The sequence below is a fragment of the Sinocyclocheilus grahami genome, unplaced genomic scaffold (assembly GCF_001515645.1).
Source record: "Sinocyclocheilus grahami isolate Dianchi unplaced genomic scaffold, SAMN03320097.WGS_v1.1 scaffold604.1, whole genome shotgun sequence".
NCBI classification, from domain to species: domain Eukaryota; kingdom Metazoa; phylum Chordata; class Actinopteri; order Cypriniformes; family Cyprinidae; genus Sinocyclocheilus; species Sinocyclocheilus grahami.
In genome coordinates, this window is record NW_015505783.1 from 708055 (window position 1) to 732091 (window position 24037).

Consider the following 24037-nt stretch of genomic DNA (forward strand, 5'->3'; position numbering starts at 1 on the left):
GGATGCTTTAAATTGATCAAAAGTGACGATAAAGACATTTAGAATGTTACAAAAGATTTCTATTTCAGATAAATGCTGTTCTTCTGAACTTTCTATTCAACAAAGAAACCTGAAAAATCTTTCCTGAAACCTAAAAATTCCAACATCATAAATGTGTTTTGAGCAGCAAATCAGAATATTAGAATGATTTCTGAAGGATCGTGTGACTGGAGTAATGATGCTAAACATTCAGCTTTGAAATCACAGGAATAAATTACATTTTAAATGATATTCAAATAGAATGCAGTTATTTTAAATAGTAAAAAAATAATAATTATATATATATATATATATATAAATACTGTTTTTGCTGTACTTTGGAGCAAATAAATGCAGGCTTGGTGAGCAGAAGAGAACTCTTAAAAAAAAACAAAATAAAAACCCATTAAAAATCTTACTGTTCAAAAACGTTTGACTGGTAGTGTATATCATCTATTTGCATCCATTTTTATGTTCTAGACGTCTAACCTGTAGAGGTCTTCACGGGTCCACTTCGATCCGAAAACCCGAGGTCCGACCCGAGAGGGTTCGGATCCAAAGCTTCGACGAGTACCTCGGACACGGGTCGGGTTCGGTATTAGCGGCCTTGGGTCTCAGGTAATTTAAAATAAACATGCTTTTCCCAAATGGACCCGATTAGACCCGAATTCTTTTAAACAATCACGAATGCGTAGGTTACTTTCACTTTCGTGTTAAGAAAGTACACAGAAAAGGAGCAACAACTAATTCATAATCCTCGCACACAGACATTATCTTATAGATATGAGATCCATCAGGAAAATCCACTCGCTTCATTATGCTGCGTGTTCATGCAGGGCTTTTCATTTTTGTGTGCAGAAGCCTTTCGCCGGAGATCAGGTTGCAGACAACAGCGAATCCATGATTAGGCTATCGATTTATTTTTTATCAAACTATCACGTTTATTTTTCAAATCCACTGGTCACAATTGAAAGCGGAGCTCAGAAATACCTTGTATCCATCAGGCAGGCACTCATATAAAGTAACCTAATAATAAATTGAATAAATGTTAAATAAATCAAAGTAATGGAGAAGTGGCCAAATCAGTCAGCAGGACACCGGGATTTTTCCTGACTGACTGCGGGGGCTGCAGGCTGTACACACGTCAATGCCGTTTACGTTCGGGTCCAGTCGGGTTCGAAAATAAATGCCGTCGGGTCGTGTCGGACTCGGGTCTAATTTCATCGGGTCTGTCTCAGGTCGGGTTTTTCGTTTTAAAAAATTAATTTATGCATGTCGGGTTCGGGTAAGAAGTGATTTGGGTCGATTCGGGTCGGGTACAGATTTTAGGACCCCGAGAAGACCTCTACTAACCTGTACCTTTTCCTGTGTTCGATGAGGCTGAGCCTGGCCTAGCAACTCTTTTTCTCTGTCCATTGTCAGACGCTTCCTCCTCAGGTTCCTTGTCTGTCCGTGAGCTTCGTCGACTAGGACCTTTTGCTTTCTCAGTGGTGGCCCTTGTATCCCTGCAGAAGGAAGAAGGGCAATGGGGATAAAGGAAAAATAAATCTATCAAAATGCTCAGAGTGCAGACATTTTTTATGCTACATATATTCTCTAGTTTTCTTTGGAAATCAATTGTTGGTCTTAACACTGAAGAAAATGACCACATCTGGCCCCTGTACAACTGAGGAATTCACACTTGCTGTTTTTCCTCATCTACCACAGATTACGTCCGTCCTGTTCATGACCGTTTTACTAAAATGGCCACGCTGCCCCATGCACGGACCCGTGCAGGGAATCTACAGGTCTGCTATATACATACCTTGGGGCTAAGATGACGGGCGTCTTTCTTTTCTTTGCCCATCTGTTATAGAAGTGGAAAAACAGCGGTAAACTGCTTTGATGCTGAACAACATTTTTTCCTCCTTCCCCATAATTGAGTAATGATCAAGAAAAAGAATGATTTCATGAATCATTCCATGATTATTAGTGTGTTGATGAGGGTGAGTTCATTCAGATTATCCAATAAAATTAATCTTCTTGATTGAAACACAATCAACAAATGTATTCATTTTAAAATTCAGGTAATGAATACAATTAAAATGATGGTGAAAAAAGATAATCAAGAGTCACAGTCAAGAATATCGCCTTACCCTTGTTCTGCTGCAGTGGTAACCCCTTGTCCTGTAAATAGAGACAACTGAAATTAGTTTAGTGTTAAACGCTGACTGTGCATAGCGTTTTTTCTATTTCTCAACTTCAGGCTTTATCCCTGGGAGGTGAGCTGGTACAAATCTGGACCAAGTGTTGGTTCAGACTAGCAGAAACGGTTCTGGTGCAGGATTGCATCACATAATCTTAAATTAGATTAGCATTCGCTAAAAGCCAAAGTGTACTTCAGTTTTTCATGTAAACTAGGGTATGCATACAGTGCATGTTACATAAATTTCATCAGCTTAATATGCACACCCTCCTCACGATTTGTTTTTCACAAAATTATTCAAGACAAAATTATTCATGAAAACAGTGTTGTTTTATTATTTCTCAGACAAAATGCTGCACATTTCTTCGTGAAATTGAAATAGCTTTTTAAGTCAAATAAAAATAAATTGTAAAAAAAATGTAATAAAAACTAGTACCAAATCAAATAAATAAATAAATGAATAATACAAATAAAATAAATCTCATCGTATAAACAAACTAAGGCTTTGCCTTACAGAATGATCTAACTTTAGCTTTGTGAAATTATGCTATATAAATCTACATTACAGCAGACGGGCTGAATGAGACGCAAATTCACTCTCTGACAGCAGGTGGCGCTTACGGAACAGCAGTGATACAGCATTTCTTTGGTTACCGCTGTAAACAAAGCAGTGCTGCATAAATACTAGTACTGTGTTCAAAATATCGATACGACGATGTATCGTCACAGAGATTTGACTATACGAGTATCGATACAGCTGGCCCTGTATCGATATTGTGGCACGTGTGCAGCAGTGGACCGCGCTTAATTTTACAACGTTTAAAATTGAGTAGAAAAGTGCGAGGTTTCTAAAAAAGAATGAATAGAGCATATGTTAATAATCTGGCCGCAGAGGAACACAACTGGTTTGCCTGATATAAAGAGACATAAACCCCAAAACAGAGCTTTACACTTGCGTAATACAGAAATATCTGCTAAGTGTGCTACTTATCTTTGTCAACCTGGCAACCCTGTGCACATGCGCTCTCATCAACTGTTCATTTACGACAGAGAGAGAGAGAGGCTGTGTATGTATGAATTACCACCGTTTTGCTGCGTTTTTCTATTAACCGTAAAGCTGTGGCTTTAATTCCTTTAGAAACAATGTTGCTACCATCTCCTTGTTGAGAAAGATAATGTAGCTCTTGAGCGATTAAGCTATTTAGTTGATAAAACTGCGGGGCAGTGCTAAAAAGTTTGTTCCTGAATGTCTGAGTTCGGCCGCAACGTGATCTGTGTGAGTGACTGCACTTAACATCAAACTGCTTCGGTCTCACACAAATGCTGGCACAGACGTGCATGTTCGGCTAGAGTCGCTTTGAACTCGTGCATCTTCGGAAGCGGAGCTGCGTGGAAAGTTACAAAAAATGTTGTGCACACCGCCACGCGAAACGACGTCGCGCGCACTCAAAGCGAACTTGCGTACGCTCGAGTATAAATCAGCCTTGAGAGTGTGTGCGTTAGATACAGTGAAGACAGCGTGTTAGTTTAGAGCTCTTCTAATTTTTTTTTTTTTATTGTAGAGAGTGTGTTAATTTGTGCAATGATAACCTACCAGCAATGTAAATTATTTTTTTTATATATTAGAATGAGTACATTACAATATAAATTTATTAGAACAAGTGCATTATTATTTATGGGCTTAAAAACAAGATGCAAACAATCAGAATATTGTACCTGGTTGGGAGTGCCCAATGTAAACATGAAACATATGCAATTACCTAATTATGGAGGACCTTCATAATGCAGGTGTCAACTGCCTGCTCTGCTAATAGTTAGACATGGCCCTATAGTAAGCAGTGTTTAATAAACAGCATCTTTACATTCCTAGTTGAGAGATACCTGCAACTCTAGTTGAAAGAGCTCAAAGACATCTTTTTTGGTCGTAACTTCCAGAGAGAAATAGCACAGACACTGGACAAAGAAAAAATTAGCATGCACCTGTGTTCCTGTACTATATGAAATGGAGTGTACTTCGAAACACTATGCGTTTGGTCAAATGCATAAGTATACTTTGGGGTTAAGGTAGTTCACATATGACCAGGGGCGCCTTAATGGGGAGGAAGGTTAGGACGATTCCAAGGGACCTGATCATAAGGTACTTGTTCAGGAACCATAGCAGTGCCCCTGCATATGACTACAATTTGCATGGGTAGAAATAGATTTTATTAAAAAGGCGTTTACCAGCTTGGTCACATGAAGCTTGGTCTTCATGATGAGCTGTAAAGTTAAATAAAAAGAATGACTAAGAAGTAAAAATCATTAACGTTTGACTAGACAACCAATGAATTTGCCTGGATACCATCAAGTAGTTACCTGAGATGCCAGGAGGATCTACAATTGCTTTTGTTTCAGCAGAGTCAGGTGCACTAGTCTCCACCAGTGAAGGAGGCTGCTGTTCCCCAGAGAGCTGTGCGGGTGTTGCTGTGGAGGGGCCGGAGGTTGTAGTGGGAGGTCCTGGAGCAGCAATGGTTGCAGAAACTAAAACTGCAGGCAAACTAGAAGGTGGTGAAGTAGTAGCAACAGGACTAGACAGGTGAACCATTCCAGGGGTAGAGGCTGGGGGTGGCATATTAGACGTTGGTGTAGAAGTAGGGACTGGAGAAGGAGTCGGCACAGGTTTAGGAGAAGACACTTTTGGAGGAAGTGCAGATTGCCGAGATGCTATATGAGCAGCTGGAACAGTCACTGGAGCAGTGGGCTTGAGTACAGATACCATTTTAGACCTAGCCGCACAAGCAGCTTTAGTTGTGGCAACATCCAGTGTCTTTCCGATCTGAGTGACAGGGGATCGCTCTTTTTGATCATTGGCATTGCTCGAAGATATGCTGGGCGTGGTATGTTTGCTTACAACAGTCTGGACTTGACTGCTTTTGGCTAACATTGTTGTTGAAGACAGGGGACTTCTGCGGACAACCGCCGTAGCCCCTGGGCTACAGCAAGCAGGTGGAGAAGCCAATAGCTGCTGAAAGGGTGAGGACATGCCATAATGTACCGCCGACTGCCCAACAGGACTAGACTTCGGGCCACTAGCTTCAGAGACACTATCCTGTTTGAGAACTCCAGGGCTTGGCTGTTGAGGTGGCGGTACTACGTTTACAGGGGAAGCCTGACTTGCAGGTACTTGAACTTGAAGCTGCCCAATGACAGTGCGGCTCTGCTGAGTAGCAGCTATGCTGACAGCAGGTGAGTTTGTCAGCATAGATGTTGACACTTGCGCAGAGGGTTGTGATGTAGTTGACACCGGGGAAGGAGTAAGCTGAATATTTGCAGAGACTATAGGACCAACCATAGTGACAGGTTGAGACATAACGTTAGCACCTGATGATACCGGCGTAGCTTGAAATATTGAATAAACAGATCCTGCAATGAACTGTGGACGCGTTTGGGTAGGATTTTGTTGACGAACATCAGGAGGTCTTATGTTTTTATTGGGAACTGCCAGTACCTTGGATACAATAGCAGGAGGAACCACAGAAGCTGTGTTGGTAGCAGAGCTAATGGGATTAGAGGTTACAAAGACCGTGATCTGATTTTGTGGTGTTGGCGCTGATGAGATAGGCCTTTGCAAGACAGTTTGAGATGCATTTGAGATGGGTATAAGATTGTGATTTGAACTTACTGAAGGGTTGGGTATTGAAGTGAGGCTTAAGAGCACAGTTTGGTTTGAACTAACACTTGATACAGCACTGACAGACTGCAGGTTCGCACTGCTACTGGCTACAAGATTTGGATTTGATACTGAAGCAGGTTTAGGTTTCTGATCAGTTTCACATGTAGACAAAGAGGTGCCAATATTAGTGCTCTGTGAGACAACAGGATTGAATTGGTTCTCCTGAGCTGGTGGAGCATGAGGGCTCTCTTTCTGCACTGGTTCTCCCCCCACTTGAGGAATATTTTGAGATTTCACTGACAAAGATGGGGTGCCTGTGTTGTCTAATAGCTGATTCAGAGATGTTGGAGCATCTCTAAATGCTGGTGATACAGCAGAGCCATGGTCATGTTGTGGTGTTGTCCGGGGTTGTTGTTTATCTTCAGCACGCTGTTCAACCAAATTGCTAAGCTCTTGCCGTTTTGGTTCCTGAGAAGGCACCCGAGGGCTTGCCATTTTAGGAGCAGACTGCTCTCTAAACTGAACTGCCTGATGCTGCTCTGCTTGCGTAGTCACTACCTGGCCATCTCTAATTGTATCGGCACTACCAGGTAGGGTTTGCAGAGAATTTAAACTCTGTTGTGATTCTCCAGGTCCTGCTGATGGCAAAGATGCAGAGGTAGTTGGGAGCACTGAGTTGGGGCTAACCATCACGTTCTGTGGACTAACCATCATTTGCTGCGGATGTGGAGGTGATGTCAATGACACTTTGGCACCCTTCTGTCTTCCTGGGCTTGGAGTGGCAGCTTTTCTATTTGAGGCAGGGCTGGAACGACGACTATTACTAGGACTAGCTCTTTTAGCTTGCCCAACACCGGTTTGTTTGTCTTGTTTTCCTCCGGAACTTAACATGCCAACACCTGATGTATAAGACTGAGGGCCATTATTGTTGCCACTGGTATTATTGTTGACAGGAAGAGTTGATAGGTTGGGTGGAGCCTGGCCAATTGCTTTAAGTGTGGTTGGGTTAAGACCTTGCTGATCAAAACCTCGATTAAGATTTGGCTGCCGTGGTGGCAGAGGAATGTTAATTTTTGGAGGGAAAAGACCAGCGATAGAGGCATTCAGTCTTTCAGGGGACAGATTTATTTCAGAGGGTTCAGTACTAGGTGGACGGTTGGTTGGAGTTAAAGGGTGGTGATATGGCCGAGGACTGGCTCGGTTAGGGGTTTTAGGGCGGGAACTTTGGGAAGTTGCAGGAACACTGGAAAAGTGAATATTATGTGAGCCAGCCATTGCTGCCACTTGCTGGGACTGCTGTTGGGGACTTGCTCCTGGCTGGTGGGGCACTGATAAAGGCACAGATTTCATTAAATGAGTATTAGGACCTTGATTGGGAATCATTGGTTGATTTCCATTTCCTGACTGTTGACCAATTTCAAGAGGTCCCCGGTCCTGCATGCTGTGGTTTCCAGGGGTTTCCTCTGGTGGTGTTGGTTGTCCAACCTCTGAATGGGGTGTCCTTCTTGCTGGTCCAGTCAGAGTTGGATTTACCATGAGTGGCATTCCTCTGGCTTTATCAGGAGAAGGTGGAACACCTCCATGTCCTTGAAGATCAATCATTACAGGCATGTTGCCCGGCTGTGATACAGGCATTCTCTGAGATGGATCGTTAGGATTGACTAAACCCTTTTGCATGTGCCCACCTTGCTGTAGTGTCATTCGATTTTTAGCTTCTTGTTGCATTTTAAGCATCATCATCATTTGTTGTTGTTGCTGCTGCTGTGCCTGTTGTTGTTGTTGTTGCTGTTGCTGTTGTGGCTGTGACTGCAGTTGTTGTTGGAGGTGTTGTGGTTGTTGCATCTGCATTGACTGTTGTGAATGAATCTGGGTCTGGACATGATGGGGTCCTTGTGATGTTCCAGCTTGACCTTGAGGACCCTGCAAACTCTGCATCTGTATTTGTTGCTGTTGCATTTGCTGCTGCTGGATCTGTTGATGCTGTTGTTGCATCTGTTGCTGCTGCATTTGTTGCTGCTGCTGCTGTTGTTGTTGTAACTGCTGCTGCTGCATTTGCTGTATCTGTTGCTGCTGTTGTGGGGGCATAAACTGCATTGGCATTTGCTGTAATACCCTTTGATCTCCAGACTGACCAGGCAGACCTAAAGATAAAATGGTAAGTTAATAAAAATTCTCCAAGTAAAATGTTAAAGTAATAAATGATCAATCAAAAGGCATTAAATTGTTTACCTGGTCTATTAGCGAATTCAGTTAGTTTAGAGTTAGAGTCAATGCCACCCCCTTGATCACCTCCCAACCCTTGCAGCTCTACTTCCTCCATTCCATGAGGCAGTGAATCCAGACCACTAAGACAGACACAAACTTTGTAGTTCTATTCAACAGTGCAACAGAATCGTTTACTCAGCTTCAGTGTAAAAAATGAAAGAATAAAAAGCTCTTACCACAGACCGTCAGTAGACTGTTGTCCTTCCTCTACTTTTGGCTTCTTCTTACGAGGAGGTTTCTTCTTTTTAGGCTTGACCTGGTTAGCAGCAGCAACCGCACCTGTTCCTTGCTTCCCACCAGGACCAAACTGGCTGGCAGATATATCAGTTTGGAGAAGATTTACTAACAAGGGACTGGTTAGTGTCACATCCTTGTTTACCACAAATCCACCCGCTTGTCCACATGGGCCTCCTATTGGCATCTGACCAGCAAACTGAGGATTGAAGGACATGCCATGACCAGGAAAATGGCCATTGCCAACCTGCATATGTTGAGAATTTCCCAACATAGCCTGCTGTTGTTGCTGATTCTGCAGGTCTGGAACCATCTGTTGGCTGATATCAGCATTTCCACTACTATCTCCTAACTGGTGTTGATGCTGCTGACCAGCCTGTTGCTGCTGCAGCATCACCTGCTGTTGCTGTTGTTTTTGCTGAAGCTGTTGTTGTACTAAATGATGATTTCCTGGAAGTCGCATTTGAGACCCATGCATCCCTAATGCTTGGTTGGGGTTGCCATTCATTGGAATTTGTTGAGACTGTTGTTGTACCATTTGCTGATGGGGTTGCTGTAGCTGTTGTTGTTGCATTTGTGCTTGTTGTGGCTGCTGGTGTTGCAGCTGTAGTTGTTGCTGTTGTAACTGCTGTTGTAACTGCTGTTGCTGTAATTGCTGCTGTTGTTGCAAATGAGCCATTTGTTGTTGCTGTTGCTGATGCTGTTGTTGAGTCATTTGTTGCTGACCCATCTGAGATTGAAACTGCGGCATATTACCCTGAATATTAGGTGAAGGACCCCTCATCATCTGGCCTTGCATTATACCAGGCTGACCTTTTGGGCCAAAGGCCTGCTTGTTACCCTGTATCTGACTAGCTACAATGTGTTCCATCATAGCATTTTGCTGCTGTTGTTGTTGCTGCTGCTGTTGTTGTTGTTGTTGCTGAAGCAATAAAGCCTGATGTCCCGGTCCTCCACCCAGCTGGTTTTGGTTCTGCATGATCCCTTGACCTTGTGGTGGCATCATTTGCTTGGGAGGGGTCATTCCTCGCTGCCCAGTATTCACTGGCCTGGACAAAACAGTCTGGCCCCCTGTTTGGCTTTGTACCATTTGACTTTGAGTGGAAGCTACAACCTGTGTTTGATGTTGTGATTGTAGTACACCCATCATTTGAGTCTGAAGACCTTGCTGAGGTTGTCCCATAACACCTCCTGAGGTGGTGCCTGGGGGTTGAGCTGGCATGCCACTGTGGTGAGTCATTGCAGCACCTTGAAGGGGATTTGACTGCATGTGATTTGGCGCTGGGACGGATGACTGGACACCTATAATGAGATTTTCTTGTTTAGACTTCTTGAAACTTGGTATATAGAAAGTGGATAAAACCTCATATTAGAAGAAAAGATTCAAAACAGTATTAAAACAATCCACACATCTTACCAGTGTTTGCCATGCCCTGACTATTTTGTATTTGAGGCGTACTACCTGCTCCAGTGGTAGTAACCTGTCCTTGTCCAAAGTTCTGATTAACAGGAGCATTTGGGAACCCCACTGGCATTCGTTTGGGCATACCTGCAAAATATATACATATTCAATTACAGGTAACCAAATTAATAACAATACAAAATCACTTCTACATTCAATATCTGAAAACATACCTCCCATTCCACCTTGGGGAACCTGTCCATGTTGTGGAATGCCCATAAAGCCGGGCTGAATATTTCCTTGCTGGCCCATCACAGCTCTTCCTGGAGAGCCAACACCTTGTGGGAAACCCTGGGGGGTTGTGGGACGTGGACCAAGCTGCCCCTGTCCCTGTCCCATCATTGGAGGTGTTCCAGGTGAGCCCTGTTGGAAAGGAGATGACGACGAACCAGGGGACTTGGCTGTGAGACTTCCTTGAGGGGCAGAGGAGGGAGGCAGAGGAGGAGGCGCTCTTGAGACAACTACACCAGGTGCCCCCTGAGGGACTTTGGGCTGAGGGGTTGCAAACGGGTTTGCCCCCGACTGTTGCTGCTGTTGCTGCATCTGATGTTGTGCCATTGTATTGAAAACCTGTCCGGCCTGCTGGCTCCCAAATGGATATGGTGGTGGTGGATGATTGGGCGTCTGAACAGATGCCAAAGAGGGTTGACGCTGCCCCATTTGTGGCTGTGGTGGGGCTTTCCTCCAACCTGGTCCCATAGGACCCTGGACAGGTGGTGGTTGGAGAACACCAGAGGGCAACTGGTTCCAGCCAGGGGGTACAGGCATCTGGTTGGAGGGGTTGAAAGGACCACGTGCACCACCTAGTTGAGCCATCTGAACCTGCTGTTGTTGGTGCTGCTGCTGTTGTTGCTGCTGAAGTTGCTGTAGGGCTGCTGGATTTAGCTGTCGATTTGCTTGCATGGCTTGCATGTGATGTCCCTGTGGGCCCAAGTTACCGAGTGGGCCATGTCCCACTTGAGGATGTTGGAATTGTTGTTGCTGTTGCTGTAAGGCCAGCCCTGAAAGCATGGGATCCATTGTGTCTGAAAAAAGGTGTGAACAGAAATGTGAAAACTTCTGAAGCATGAAATGAGAACTAAATCCCTGTTAATCAGATTAACACATGCTTTTATTTTTTAACAGCAAATGGCACTGCATGCTTTAGAAACAGCCATACTCTGCTTGCTTCCTATTCCTTACACACACTTAAACCTAAAATAATTCATAAAGTTCAAAAAGGTTAAAGCGAATTACAAGAGTGTTCACAGTGGGCTGTGTTTACATTAATCCGGTGTCATAAAAGGATTCTGAGCCAAGATGCAATTACATGACTCAGTCGAATGCACAAACGCTCTTCTTCATGAGCATTTGAGAAACATGCGAATCCTTGCTAAAGATGCATGACAATCGAACACTAGGGCTGTGAAGGTTGCCGTGACAACCGCGGTTTGTCTACTGCCACCGGCGGTAGTGCATGTGACATCACGCAATCTATAACAAGCATAATACACAGTTTTGTATACAAGTGTAATAACAGTAGCGGAACAGTGAACCGTGTCTACACCGGACGCGACACCATCGCGTCGCAACAGGTTGAGTCTGTCTAGTGTCTACACAGGACATTTGAACTCTGTGTCAGTACCTCATAAATAGAATGAGGCAGTTTACTGTCGGGGATTTGTCATGTCGTGTCGTGCCGCATCCATTGTAGCATCACTGATTATAATGAGTTTTATAGTATTTTGTTGTGCCGTGTTCTGTAGACAGGGTGTATTTAACTTTCTTATTTAGGCTACTTTTTTGTTTAACTGTATTATTTCTTTGATATTTACCGTATTGGCCCAAATATAAGACGACCCCCCTTTTTCCAGATGCACCTTTTGGAAAAAGGCTTTTTAAAAAACAAATCTTGTTTTTTTTCTCAGTAAAACACATTTTGTCTTCAATTATTTTCATATTGCATATTTTTCCTATTTTAATTTTTGTTTTGAAAGTATGGTAAAAACTGGTAAAATGTACCAACAATCACATTTAAAAAATATACACTTTTTGATATACCATAAATTAAAAACAAAAAAACAGGTAGCCCATCTGAAATAGAACATTTAGGCTATCCACCTAACAGTAGCCTACCAAAATCTTATTAACAGTAGAAGTTAAATCTTACTGTAGTCTTCAAATCTGGGTACGGTCTTACGTTTTAAAATCACAAAGGGAGTTTGTCAGGCTAACGTGATGTCACGACTCATGCAGCTGTAAGGTTTACTTTTTCTTTTGTTTTTTCTCGCGATCTTTAAAACACGCATTACATTACATATTTCATGGCACACTCGTTTTATGCTTATTTGGCGTCACCTATTGTTGTGGGTGTATTATTGAAAGTCAAAAGTCAAAGTCTAGACCAGGGGTAGGTAGGCAAGTTCGGTCCTAGAGAGCCGCAGTCCTGCAGAGTTCAGCTCCAACCCTGAAAAAAAAAAAAACTCACCTGCCTATAGCCTTAGTAATCCTGAAGACATTGATTAGCTTGTTCAGGTGTGTTTGATTAGGGTTGGAGCTGCTCTCTAGGACCGAACTTGCCTACCCCTGGTCTAGACCCTGAATATAAGACGACCGCGTTTTTTCGGATGTATTTCCAAGAAAAATAACATTGTCTTATATTCGGGTCAATACGGTATTTTAGTGTTTTGCAGGCTGCGTATTCACTGACTGAAGTGCTAAAATAAACACGAGCTGACGAGTTCAATCGGGTGTGTTAGATGAGTGAGACAGTGCTGGGCTGCTCCTGGACAGTTTTGAAAACCATTTCAGAGACATGTTTTTAAATGTGACTCATATAAAATATATTACATGCATGCACAGATTTAAGGCGGATTTAATCGCCTTTTTGGTAATGTAGGATCTCGGTCTTACAACGGACCCACTCACACTATGGAGCCACACACGAAACAGTTACATTCCATTGAGACAAACTGAAGTACCCCTATGCTACCAGCTGCGGTCGTAAAACTCATGCAGGGTCAGTGAAGGGTGAAGCAGTTCCTGGACTATTTAGCTATCTCTCAAGAGACTCTAAATAAAAGACAGTGCTTAAACAGTGCTTAAAAGCGTTTTACGGGCTTTCAAGGACCAGATGGGGATACCCCTGACCAGTTAACACATAAATTGCTAAATCCGATAAACAGAAAGTGGCAGATTAAGAACTCTGTCTAGGAGAAACTTGGCAGACTCTCAACTCTGACATGAGGATGACCTCAGGACACCTCCCCTTTTCCCCCTTTGCATTCCAAAGAAAAGGACGATTTCTGAGACTATTCATTTAAAACTACTGAAAGCATCAGGAGCCATAGATTCACAAATAATATGTTGTATGTCTTGTATATATACATGCTTGATGTGTTCATTTAATCGGTGCAACTTTAATCAGCGTTTATTACCCCTTGTTAGGAAATGAGGTTATTAATATACGTGTGAGATAGGTGAAGTTTAGTATTGAATGGAAACTTGTGACAATTGCAGAATATTGAAATAAGTGAAAAGCTGTTATTTCAAACAGTATGCGTTGTACGACACTATATATGAGTTATTAAAACCTGCAAATCTTCATTTCTCCACATAATAAATGGGGGCCTCTTGTTAATGTATGCATGCTCCGCCTGGCAAGAAGGTGATTGGATCGCGTCGGGGACGGACTTATGCAGCGGAGCAAAAACCCAATGCAGGACAGATTTGTGAGCACTCTCACCTGTCGCCGTGTTAAGAGCACTCCAACGTGTGCTCACGCGCTTACCATCAAAGCGACCACCACATCTCAAACTCAAACACTTCAGTGAAACTTCACAATCTTCAAAGAACTCAGAGTCTTGCAAACTAAGACTTTTAGCAAAACTGCTGAAGCCTCCACGTTATAAAGAAGCCAACCAATCTCCGGAGGGCTTTTCCAAAAGAACGTCATTCAAACCTCATTCCGACGTCACCTCAGCGACCAATCAGTAACGGGGTTCCCTCAACAGACATCCAGGAAGCCCGCGTCAGCGACGGAATCACCTCAGCTTTTCAGCTGTCAACCAAGCAAAACGCAAGTACAAACAAAATCTTCAATCTGCTGAACTGACACTGGAGAATTTAGATAAGCAGTAAAATTAAGCTAAAATTTCTCTGCTTGCGAGTTCTCTCAGGTGAACCTAAATCACTCGTGAAAACGAGGTAGAACTATGAAACTCCGTCAACTCACATCTGTACATGTGTGTGTGTAATTTTATGTGTTTTAGTTTAGTTTTATGTAATCTAGAATAGCCAATAAATTCATGTTTCATTTATAAAGAAGGATTGTCTGGTGTCATATAATTTCAAGGTTGAAACTGTTGCCAAAAGATCCCTTGCTTGCAGCCTAGCTCGTAGCTTACTCATAATAATGACCGCTTTAAGAGCTAACAAATTATCATAATTGTGTTGACCGTGGCCGGGAAAATACATATGTAATTTGTAAAATATACTGATAATCACCGGCTTGCTGGACGACCCCTGATTTAAAGTGTAAACGATCAAATTTAGAATCAGCTCTAATCAGGTTGAATTAGGCTCTTCAGATCCTAGTCATCTCAAAACCTGAATCAATAATAATAATTCATTCCCTTACAAATGAGTAAAAATTCATTACAGTAACTTCATGACTTAACTAACACAGCATTGCATGCACGTAGTTTATTTCGCGCTTTGATATGAAAGGATACAGGCTACAGCGCACGCCGGCACCTTTGTGCGTGCAATTGAAGAGAGCTCGCTTGACTCGCATCTGGCACTGATTGTGAAGAGGAGCACACGTCTGAAACGTTCTGCGACTGAATAAATGCACTTCTTGTCAAGAGAAAAAGTGACAGAAGCAGCAGTTGTGAGTGGGGTGGCCAACCTTAGCCCAGCCCCTGCATTAATTGGGTTAAATATTTTTAACACGTTAAACTGAAAAAAATTAATCGCCTGCATTAACGCGCTAATTTTGACACCACTAATATATATATATATAAAAATCTGCCACCGTCACAGCCCTACCCAATACTTTTGTCCATATGCTGTATGTACAAGTCACTGGTGTTTGCTGATGAGTTTTTGGCTCAAGGTCTGCATTTTAAGTCACACCAGAGGTGTTCAGACCAGTCAAGTTCTTCCACACCCCATTTTTCATGAGCTGAACTCAAAGATCTAAGACTTTTTCTATGTACACAAAAGGCCTATTTCTCTCAAATATTGTTCACAAATCTGTCTAAATCTGTGTTAGTCAGCACTTCTCCTTTGCCGAGATAATCCATCCACCTCACAGGTGTGGCTTATCAAGATGCTGATTAGACAGCATGATTATTGCACAGGTGTGCCTTAGGCTGGCCACTAGGGCTGTGCGATTTGGGGGAAAATATCGAATTGCGATTTTTTTTGACAGATATTGCGATTTGATTTGTGATTTTAAATTTGCAAAGTCAAGCTTCAGCTCAATATTGTCAATAATGTGGAGCACAGTACGAGTATCATTACCCTGCTGAAAAAAAACAATAGAAACCATCACAGAAATCCTTATAGTTTCCGTTAAACCATTACAAAATTCCTTTTTGTTTTGGGCATTATTCCAATAGGAATTACTGTTGTTCTATTGGTTGCCATCTGCCATATTACATCCCACCAATAGAATCCATCAAATAGACACCATTATAGTTTACATTAAAACCAATACAATTCCCATTATAACCCTGAAATTCATAAAATTAGTTATTGTGTTTTGGGAGGGGTTCTATTGTTTTTTTTTCAGCAGGCAAGATTATAATGGTATAACTACTTTTACAGAATTAGCTGAATTACTGAATTTCACAGAAAATATTTTTTATAAATAAAGAACTATTTCTTAAGTCAATTATTAAAGCAACCGATAAGGGAGCTTTTTATATGTGCTGTGACGCAGCTCTTGCAAATAACTTTTTTTGTTCGTAGTCTGTCATTTCGAAGCTGAAGTTGCATACGTTTTTCTTTAGTTTTAATTTGCCTAACTATCGATCTGACCCTGTAGATGCCATAATCCCACTCTGTCTCTCGTTTTTTTTGTTTGTTGTTTTTTTATGGTGGGCATTTACGCAGTTGGCTAGAGCAGTGCTGATTGGGGAGAACAGAGGTGCGCTCACTCTATTGGTTAGTAAGACTGCAACTCAAGGCTGGCAGTCATGCATATGCTCTGGAACAGAGTAATATCGCGTCCACATCGCAGGCTCAAATCGCGATTGCGATTCGATTTCGATTAATCACACAGCCCTAGGAGTGGACCAACATTCCACAGGCCACAATCAACAACCTGATCAACTCTATGCGAAGGAGATGTGTTGCACTGCGTGAGGCAAATGGTGGTCACACCAGATACTGACTGGTTTTCGGACCCCCCAATACAGTAAAACACATTTTGCACATTTTAGAGTGGCCTTTTATTGTGGCCAGACTAAGGCAGACCTGTGCAATAATCATGCTGTCTAATCAGCATCTTGATATGTTCTATTTTGGTTTCATCTGACCATATGACATTCTCCCAATCCTCTTCTGGATCATCCAAATGCTCTCTAGCAAAGTTCAGACGGGCCTGGACATGTACTGGCTTAAGCAGGGGGACACGTCTGGCACTGCAGGATTTGAGTCCCTGGTGGCGCAGTGTGTTACTGATGGTAGCCTTTGTTACTTTGGTCCCAGCTCTCTGCAGGTCATTCACTAGGTCCTCCCGTGTGGTTCTGGGATTTTTGCTCAGTTCTTGTGATCATTTTGACCCCACGGGGTGAGATCTTGCGTGGAGTCCCAGATCGAGGGAGATTATCAGTGGTCTTGTGTGTCTTCCATTTTCTAATAATTGCTCCCACAGTTGATTTCTTCACACCAAGCTGCTTACCTATTGCAGATTCAGTCTTCCCAGCCTGGTGCAGGTCTACAATTTTGTTTCTGGTGTCCTTTGACAGCTCTTTGGTTTTGGCCATGGTGGAGTTTGGAGTGTGACTGTTTGAGGTTGTGGACAGGTGTCTTTTATACTGACAACGAGTTCAAACAGATGCCATTAATACAGGTAACCAGTGGAGGACAGAGGAGCCTCTTAAAGAAGAAGTTACAGGTCTGTGAGAGCCAGAAATCTTGCTTGTTTGTAGGTGACCAAATACTTATTTTACCGAGGAATTTACCAATTAATTCTTTAAAAATCCTACAATGTGATTTTCTGGATTTTTTTTCTCATTTTGTCTCTCATAGTTGAGGTATACCTATGATGAAAATTACAGGCCTCTCTCATCTTTTTAAGTGGGAGAACTTGCACAATTGGTGGCTGACTAAATACTTTTTTGCCCCACTGTATATATATATATATATATTTATATATCAACACCGCGCCACCGGCGGTTGTTGGTCCATTACCACCGTGGTGGTAAAAATCTGCCACCGTCACAGCCCTATCAAACACTAAATCGGCTCAAAATATCAAACATGTCTGATATCCTCCAAAAAACTGGAGTCTGTGTCGATTATACACTACTACACGACTTTCTGTGAAATCAGTCAACTCAAATCTGCAGACTGGATCTGACGTTCAGCAGCTACCATCAATTCATCATCAGTAAATCTGGCCAAAAGTCCTTAGAATAAAAAAATAAATAAACATATTGTGCTTGAAACATATTGTTGTGCTTTTTTAACAAAGTAAAACACTTGCATAGTGACTGATGTATGTAGTCATGAGATCAGAGGCCCCACAATCTATGGTCATAGGTGACATTTGAAACACATTACAACAAGCTCTGAACCAGCTATGAGTCCTGCCTGACGGATATGTCTTTAAGATAAATCTTAATACAATCTGATTCAGGGAAAACAGAGTGTGAAAATAAATTTCAAAACAAACAGTCCCAATGGTGCTGCAACTACTGCATTTGCCTTTGTAGAGCAGTATGGAATATAATTAGGGTAACATCACTTCTTTGAATTAAAGAATTGCCATTACCTGTCTGTGAAGGTGGCCTTGGTGCTCTTGGCTGCATTGGTCCACCACTATTCAGTACCATTCCCTGTGCTGCCATATTAGCCCCAGGAGGCATCATGGACACCGAAGGGTTATTCATACGCATTCCAGCTGAAAAACAAGTATTTCTTCAGCATACACTTTCCTAATTAAATTATTAAGTAATCCTGAAGACCTTGATTAGTTTGTACAGGCGTGTTTGTTTAGGGTTAGGCTGATGATACACAGGGAAACTTTGAGCAATTTTTTCGGGCAACTTTTTTTGAGCAATGTTGTTTGGGCACTTTCCAACTGAGAATGGGTAACAGATTTCTCGTGGGCCCTGTGTCTCACCCGGTTGCCCATTGACGCCAACATTTAGGGCTGTCGTGGTAAGGGAATTTTCCTTGCGGTAATTTTGAGTGGCTCAATAGCGCGGTATGCAGTATTATCTGTATTACTGTTCCATAAGCGCCGCCTGCTGTCAGAGAGTGAATCTGCGTCTCATTCAGCCTGTGTGCGGTTTCTGTTTCATATAGATGTTTTATGTAGCATAATTTCACAAAGCTAAAGTCAGGTTATTCTGTTTTTGCTTCTGATTTTGAAATTATACAGTCTAATATAAATCAAATATTTTTTTCCAATTCATGATTAAAATGCAGTGGTTGCCTCTAATTTCAAATGGCTTTGAAAAATCAAGGTGCAACACAGAGAGAAGAATACGCAAATGCTATTTTATATGTGATTTTTCCATTTCTGTACCTGAACATCTGCACACACAAAAACCTAAAGCATAATTTCATTTCTATTTTTGTGCTATAGGCCTATATTTAATTGTGCTAATACTTGTAATTTGTTCATTTGTTCTTATTTACTGGCTGTCACTAGGGCTGTTGCGGTGAGGGAATTCCCCTTGCGGTAATTTTGAGGAGCTCAATAGCGCGGTATGCGGTTTTACTGCCATAAATATATACACACATACATACATATATATATCATTTGTGTGTGTATGTGTTACGACATAACTAACGAGGTCATATTCAGAAGACAATGTAACCGAAACCAAACAGCGTTGAAACAGGAAGTGAAGTAAACAGAAGAGAATGACAAAATACTGGTCCACATAACAGAACATAAACCTGACAATAAGATCGTTCGGCTATCGTTAGCCTATATGTATAACAGTTAGCCTCGTTGTAATCTGATCTTCTAATCTGACTGGACAAGAGACTTTCTATTGATATTTCCACCTGCGCGCGTTCTAGGTGGGCTGTCAGTCAGTGCAGTTACAGTGTTGCGCCACAAGGTAGTGGAAAGGGACATTCAACTACACGTTCAAAAACGCTGATTCATTCATTCAAAGAGACGTAATGAAACACGCTGTTGAAATCATTTTAACTTTGAGCGACACTTTAGAAGGCTCAGCTGACCAGCTGTGTGTCGATGCTAAGACAGAGATTTCACTTTCCTTGAACATGACAACCTATTTTCACAAATATATATGACTTGGCCTGGAGGACAGACGCAAGTAATCGCACGCGCTCAGTCGATCTCTCTCTCATTCGCTGTCTGTTTAGGCTTGCAAATCTATGCATGATATGCATGGTACACATTATGTTATCATTACTAACTTGTTTAATATTTAGTTCACATGCATGAAGTGTAAAACGAGAAGGGCATAACCTTACGAAAAAATAAAACCCGCAAAAATCGCGGTTGCTGCGGTTCTTGCATTCCTCCGCGGTTTGCTCGTCAATAGTATTGCGATATTGCGGTTATCGCGACAGCCCTACCAACATTAACCAAAGTTGCCTAGCAACATTGCTCAAAAACTTGCCCCGTGTATCATCAGCGTTAGAGAAACTCTGTAAGACAGTGCACCTTCAGGAGTCGAAGAAAGCCGTGTTAAGTTGTAACCGCCCACAGTGTGGTTACTGTGGTTTTTCTAACTGTAGTACATTTTCCATGCTCCAGGGGGTTCTCTAGAGTACTGAACCTCTGGGATAAAAGTCAGGGAAAGCGGAGTAAACGTATGTTTGGTTGGAGAGAAGCATGGCTTCCTCTTGTGCTAACCTCATGTGTAGAGTCCGGGTTGGGAAACCATTGTTTTAAGCTCAACCAAGTAAGTGGTTTGTTGTTCATTTTGTGTTTGTTTGTCCTATTTGGGTTATTTAAATGTGACTGTGTTTGGTGCTAATGTTAGTTTGTATGTTTTTATATAGAAGGACTTTTTCTTACCTTCCTCTACAACACTGATCATCCTAAATACCTATTTATGAGCCATTCTACAATGCTTATACTACTCCGCTTATCATTTGGGATTTTGGGGTGACCCATGCCAATAGCAACGGTGGTATGACTGGTTCCACTGATTGATGATGATGGAGTGTTATAAGGATAAAGTCATTGCAACGCACCCTAATGTAGCACCTCGGGATCTTATATAAACACTTTTTGAGGATATTTTTGTGGTCACCTTCTTGGTTTGTGTGTTACTGGGTCTGGTTAAACCAAAAATAGCCAGTGGAGTCCTCCCTTATAAATGTAATTGTAATTTGCCCTTCTGGGAGTGCTCAGCGGGACGGTTACAAAGTTAAAGGGATAGTTCACCCAAAAATGAAAATTAGCCCATTATTTACTTACCCTCAAGCCATCCTAGGCGTATATGACTTCCTTCTTTCAGATGAGTCCAATCGGAGTTATATTAAAAATTGACTTTGATCTTCCAAGCTGTTTAATGGCAGTCAGCGGGTGTTGCAGTTCATCAGTCCAAAAGAAGTGAAATAAAGCGCATTCAATCATAATAAAATGTGCCTCACACAGTTCCGGGGGGTGAACAAAGGCCTCCTGTAGTGTTGTCAAAGGACCTGGTACCAAGTCGGTACTAAGTGACGTGGCGACATCAAAAGTAGGTAAACACCAAACTAACAAAACACTTTAAAGACAGACATCCAGATCAAATGAAAGAGTTCAAGCAGGTAAGTTTAATTTTAATTTTTAATATTTGGATATTCTCAGTATAATGAGCATTAGAATTAAGTTTCTTTATTAACTATTTAATGCTCCGATAACATTTATTAGGGTAAAAAACAGGAGGACATGATGATATTTACTATTTTTACACACCAGAGGCTTTTAAACGAATTGTGAATCTAAAATATGCGTGTTACAGAATGTACAAATGGTTAACATTGTTTGTGTCATATCTGTCAGAAAAGCAGTTCTGGGCTTTTTTTTTTTTATTTTATTTTTTTTAGGTAACTTAGTTGTTGTTCTTGGCTGAATAACTCTAGAAGGTTTTCAAAAGCCCTTTAAAATTAAATATGTACACAGTTTGGATTAAATGAAAGTATAATCAAATTCTTTAATTAGCATGTTTTTGTGTTTTGCTTTGGTAACGAAATGTTGGATCCGAACCATGGATTTTCACTGGTATTGGTACCGAATACTGAAATTTTGATACCGTCACAACACTGGCCTCCTGTAGCGAATCGATGTGTTTTTGTAAGAAAAATATCCATATTCAAAATGTAATAAACACTTTAATCTAGCTTGTGCCAACAGTTGTACACAGAAGCCGCTCCGGGAGGATGACGTATGAGGTCAGCGTTGCGCATGCGCCGGTGAGTCTCGTGTTTTTCAGAATTGTGAGGAAATGTCAGAATTGTGAGAAATAAACTCAAAATTGCAAGAAAAAAGTCACATTTTAATTTTGTTATCCCTTGGTTTTTTTAATATCTAATCTGAAAACAAATGTGAGATTCCTTGAGTTTTCAGGCACAGACCTTTAGCCTTTTATATACTCATTGGTTTAAGTATATATCTGTTATAACTTTCAAACTGTCAGGCGAGCGTTCTGAGTTTGTATTGACAAACTTTTCTTGAGTTTCGTGTTGTATCAGATGAACTGTGAAAGTTTCAGATAGATTTCAGCTCCTGGATTCCTCCATAACTTAACAGCATGGCTGATAGCTTGTAACCGCCCACAGTGCAGTTACTGTGGTTTTTCTAATTGTAGTACCTTTTCCATGCTCTAGGGGGTTCTCTAGAGTACTGAAGTTCTGGGATAAAAGTCAGGGAAAGCAGAGTAAACGTATGTTTGGTTGGAGAGAAGCATGGCTTCCTCTTGTGCTAACCTCATGTGTAGAGTCCGGGTTGGGAAACCATTGTTTTAAGCTCAACCAAGTAAGTGGTTTGTTGTTCATTTTGTGTTTGTTTGTCCTATTTGGGTTATTTAAATGTGACTGTGTTTGGTGCTAATGTTAGTTTGTATGTTTTTATATAGAAGGACTTTTTCTTACCTTCCTCTACAACACTGATCATCCTAAATACCTATTTATGAGCCATTCTACAATGCTTATACTACTCCGCTTATCATTTGGGATTTTGGGGTGACCCATGCCAATAGCAACGGTGGTATGACTGGTTCCACTGATTGATGATGATGGAGTGTTATAAGGATAAAGTCATTGCAACGCACCCTAATGTAGCACCTCGGGATCTTATATAAACACTTTTTGAGGATATTTTTGTGGTCACCTTCTTGGTTTGTGTGTTACTGGGTCTGGTTAAACCAAAAATAGCCAGTGGAGTCCTCCCTTATAAATGTAATTGTAATTTGCCCTTCTGGGAGTGCTCCCCGCCCCCCTTGAAGGTCAAGTTAATTTTATTTAATTAGATTTTCTCTATAGCGCCAGATCACAACAGAAGTCATTTAAAGTTACCTTTCTTATAGAACATGTCTATACCTTGTTCTTTCATTAAGCAAACTAAATAGCCTTATGCCATTTATCTTATTTACACGACAGCATGTCATTTCGGATCGTGACTCTCTGTATCACGCACAGCGGAGTTCCGCCCCGATGCGCGCGCAGCCGTGCACACACACGTGCGCGCACTCCCACCAGTATTTGTAAATATTAAGTCGCAAAACTTAATATTTAATTTTTGAATTCTATTTAAAAATTTAAATATGAATTCTGCGTGTCTCTGTGTTAATGAATGGCGCCATCAGTCCAAAAGAAGTGAAATAAAGCGCATTCAATCATAATAAAATGTGCCTCACACAGTTCCGGGGGGTGAACAAAGGCCTCCTGTAGTGTTGTCAAAGGACCTGGTACCAAGTCGGTACTAAGTGACGTGGCGACATCAAAAGTAGGTAAACACCAAACTAACAAAACACTTTAAAGACAGACATCCAGATCAAATGAAAGAGTTCAAGCAGGTAAGTTTAATTTTAATTTTTAATATTTGGATATTCTCAGTATAATGAGCATTAGAATTAAGTTTCTTTATTAACTATTTAATGCTCCGATAACATTTATTAGGGTAAAAAACAGGAGGACATGATGATATTTACTATTTTTACACACCAGAGGCTTTTAAACGAATTGTGAATCTAAAATATGCGTGTTACAGAATGTACAAATGGTTAACATTGTTTGTGTCATATCTGTCAGAAAAGCAGTTCTGGGCTTTTTTTTTTTTATTTTATTTTTTTTAGGTAACTTAGTTGTTGTTCTTGGCTGAATAACTCTAGAAGGTTTTCATTTTGATCTCTCCCCTGCGCTTCCACGTTCGTCACTTCTGAGCGGCGCATGCGCAACGCCGACCTCATACGTCATCCGCCCGGAGCTGCTTCCGTGTACAACAGTGAGCGCAAGCTAGATTAAATTGATTATTACAGTGTTTCCCCTGCCATTATTTTAGGGGGGCGGCCCGCCCACCCAACGGCACCCCCTGCCCCCCTTGAAGGTCAAGTTAATTTTATTTAATTAGATTTTCTCTATAGCGCCAGATCACAACAGAAGTCATTTAAAGTTACCTTTCTTATAGAACATGTCTATACCTTGTTCTTTCATTAAGCAAACTAAATAGCCTTATGCCATTTATCTTATTTACACGACAGCATGTCATTTCGGATCGTGACTCTCTGTATCACGCACAGCGGAGTTCCGCCCCGATGCGCGCGCAGCCGTGCACACACACGTGCGCGCACTCCCACCAGTATTTGTAAATATTAAGTCGCAAAACTTAATATTTAATTTTTGAATTCTATTTAAAAATTTAAATATGAATTCTGCGTGTCTCTGTGTTAATGAATGGCGCAGATGCGCGGTTTTGTTTACTACTTGTACTGAAGCGGGCGTGACGCTTGCGGTGATTTTAGAGTCTGCCGTCTCACTAAATAAGGACATAAATACATGAACAACATCTCCAGAACTGCTCTGAGAGTCACTT

General features: G+C 41.5%; 1 protein-coding gene across 3 annotated transcripts in view; it reads right to left on the reverse strand.

Annotated features, from left to right (window-relative positions):
• ncoa6 (nuclear receptor coactivator 6) overlaps positions 1–24037 on the reverse strand; it is a 37348-nt gene that overhangs the window by 1318 nt on the left and 11993 nt on the right. For 2 of the 3 annotated variants that reach the window (XM_016240920.1, XM_016240919.1), the window contains exons 5-13: positions 17801–17929; positions 9990–10841; positions 9772–9903; positions 8297–9656; positions 8085–8200; positions 4559–7996; positions 2154–2184; positions 1823–1864; positions 1378–1523 (exon numbers count right to left, since the gene is read on the reverse strand). In XM_016240920.1, the coding sequence (XP_016096406.1) occupies positions 1378–1523; positions 1823–1864; positions 2154–2184; positions 4559–7996; positions 8085–8200; positions 8297–9656; positions 9772–9903; positions 9990–10841; positions 17801–17929 (6246 nt within the window). The remainder of the gene's footprint in view (positions 1–1377; positions 1524–1822; positions 1865–2153; positions 2185–4558; positions 7997–8084; positions 8201–8296; positions 9657–9771; positions 9904–9989; positions 10842–17800; positions 17930–24037) is intronic. The other variant, XM_016240921.1, reaches the window with a different exon arrangement.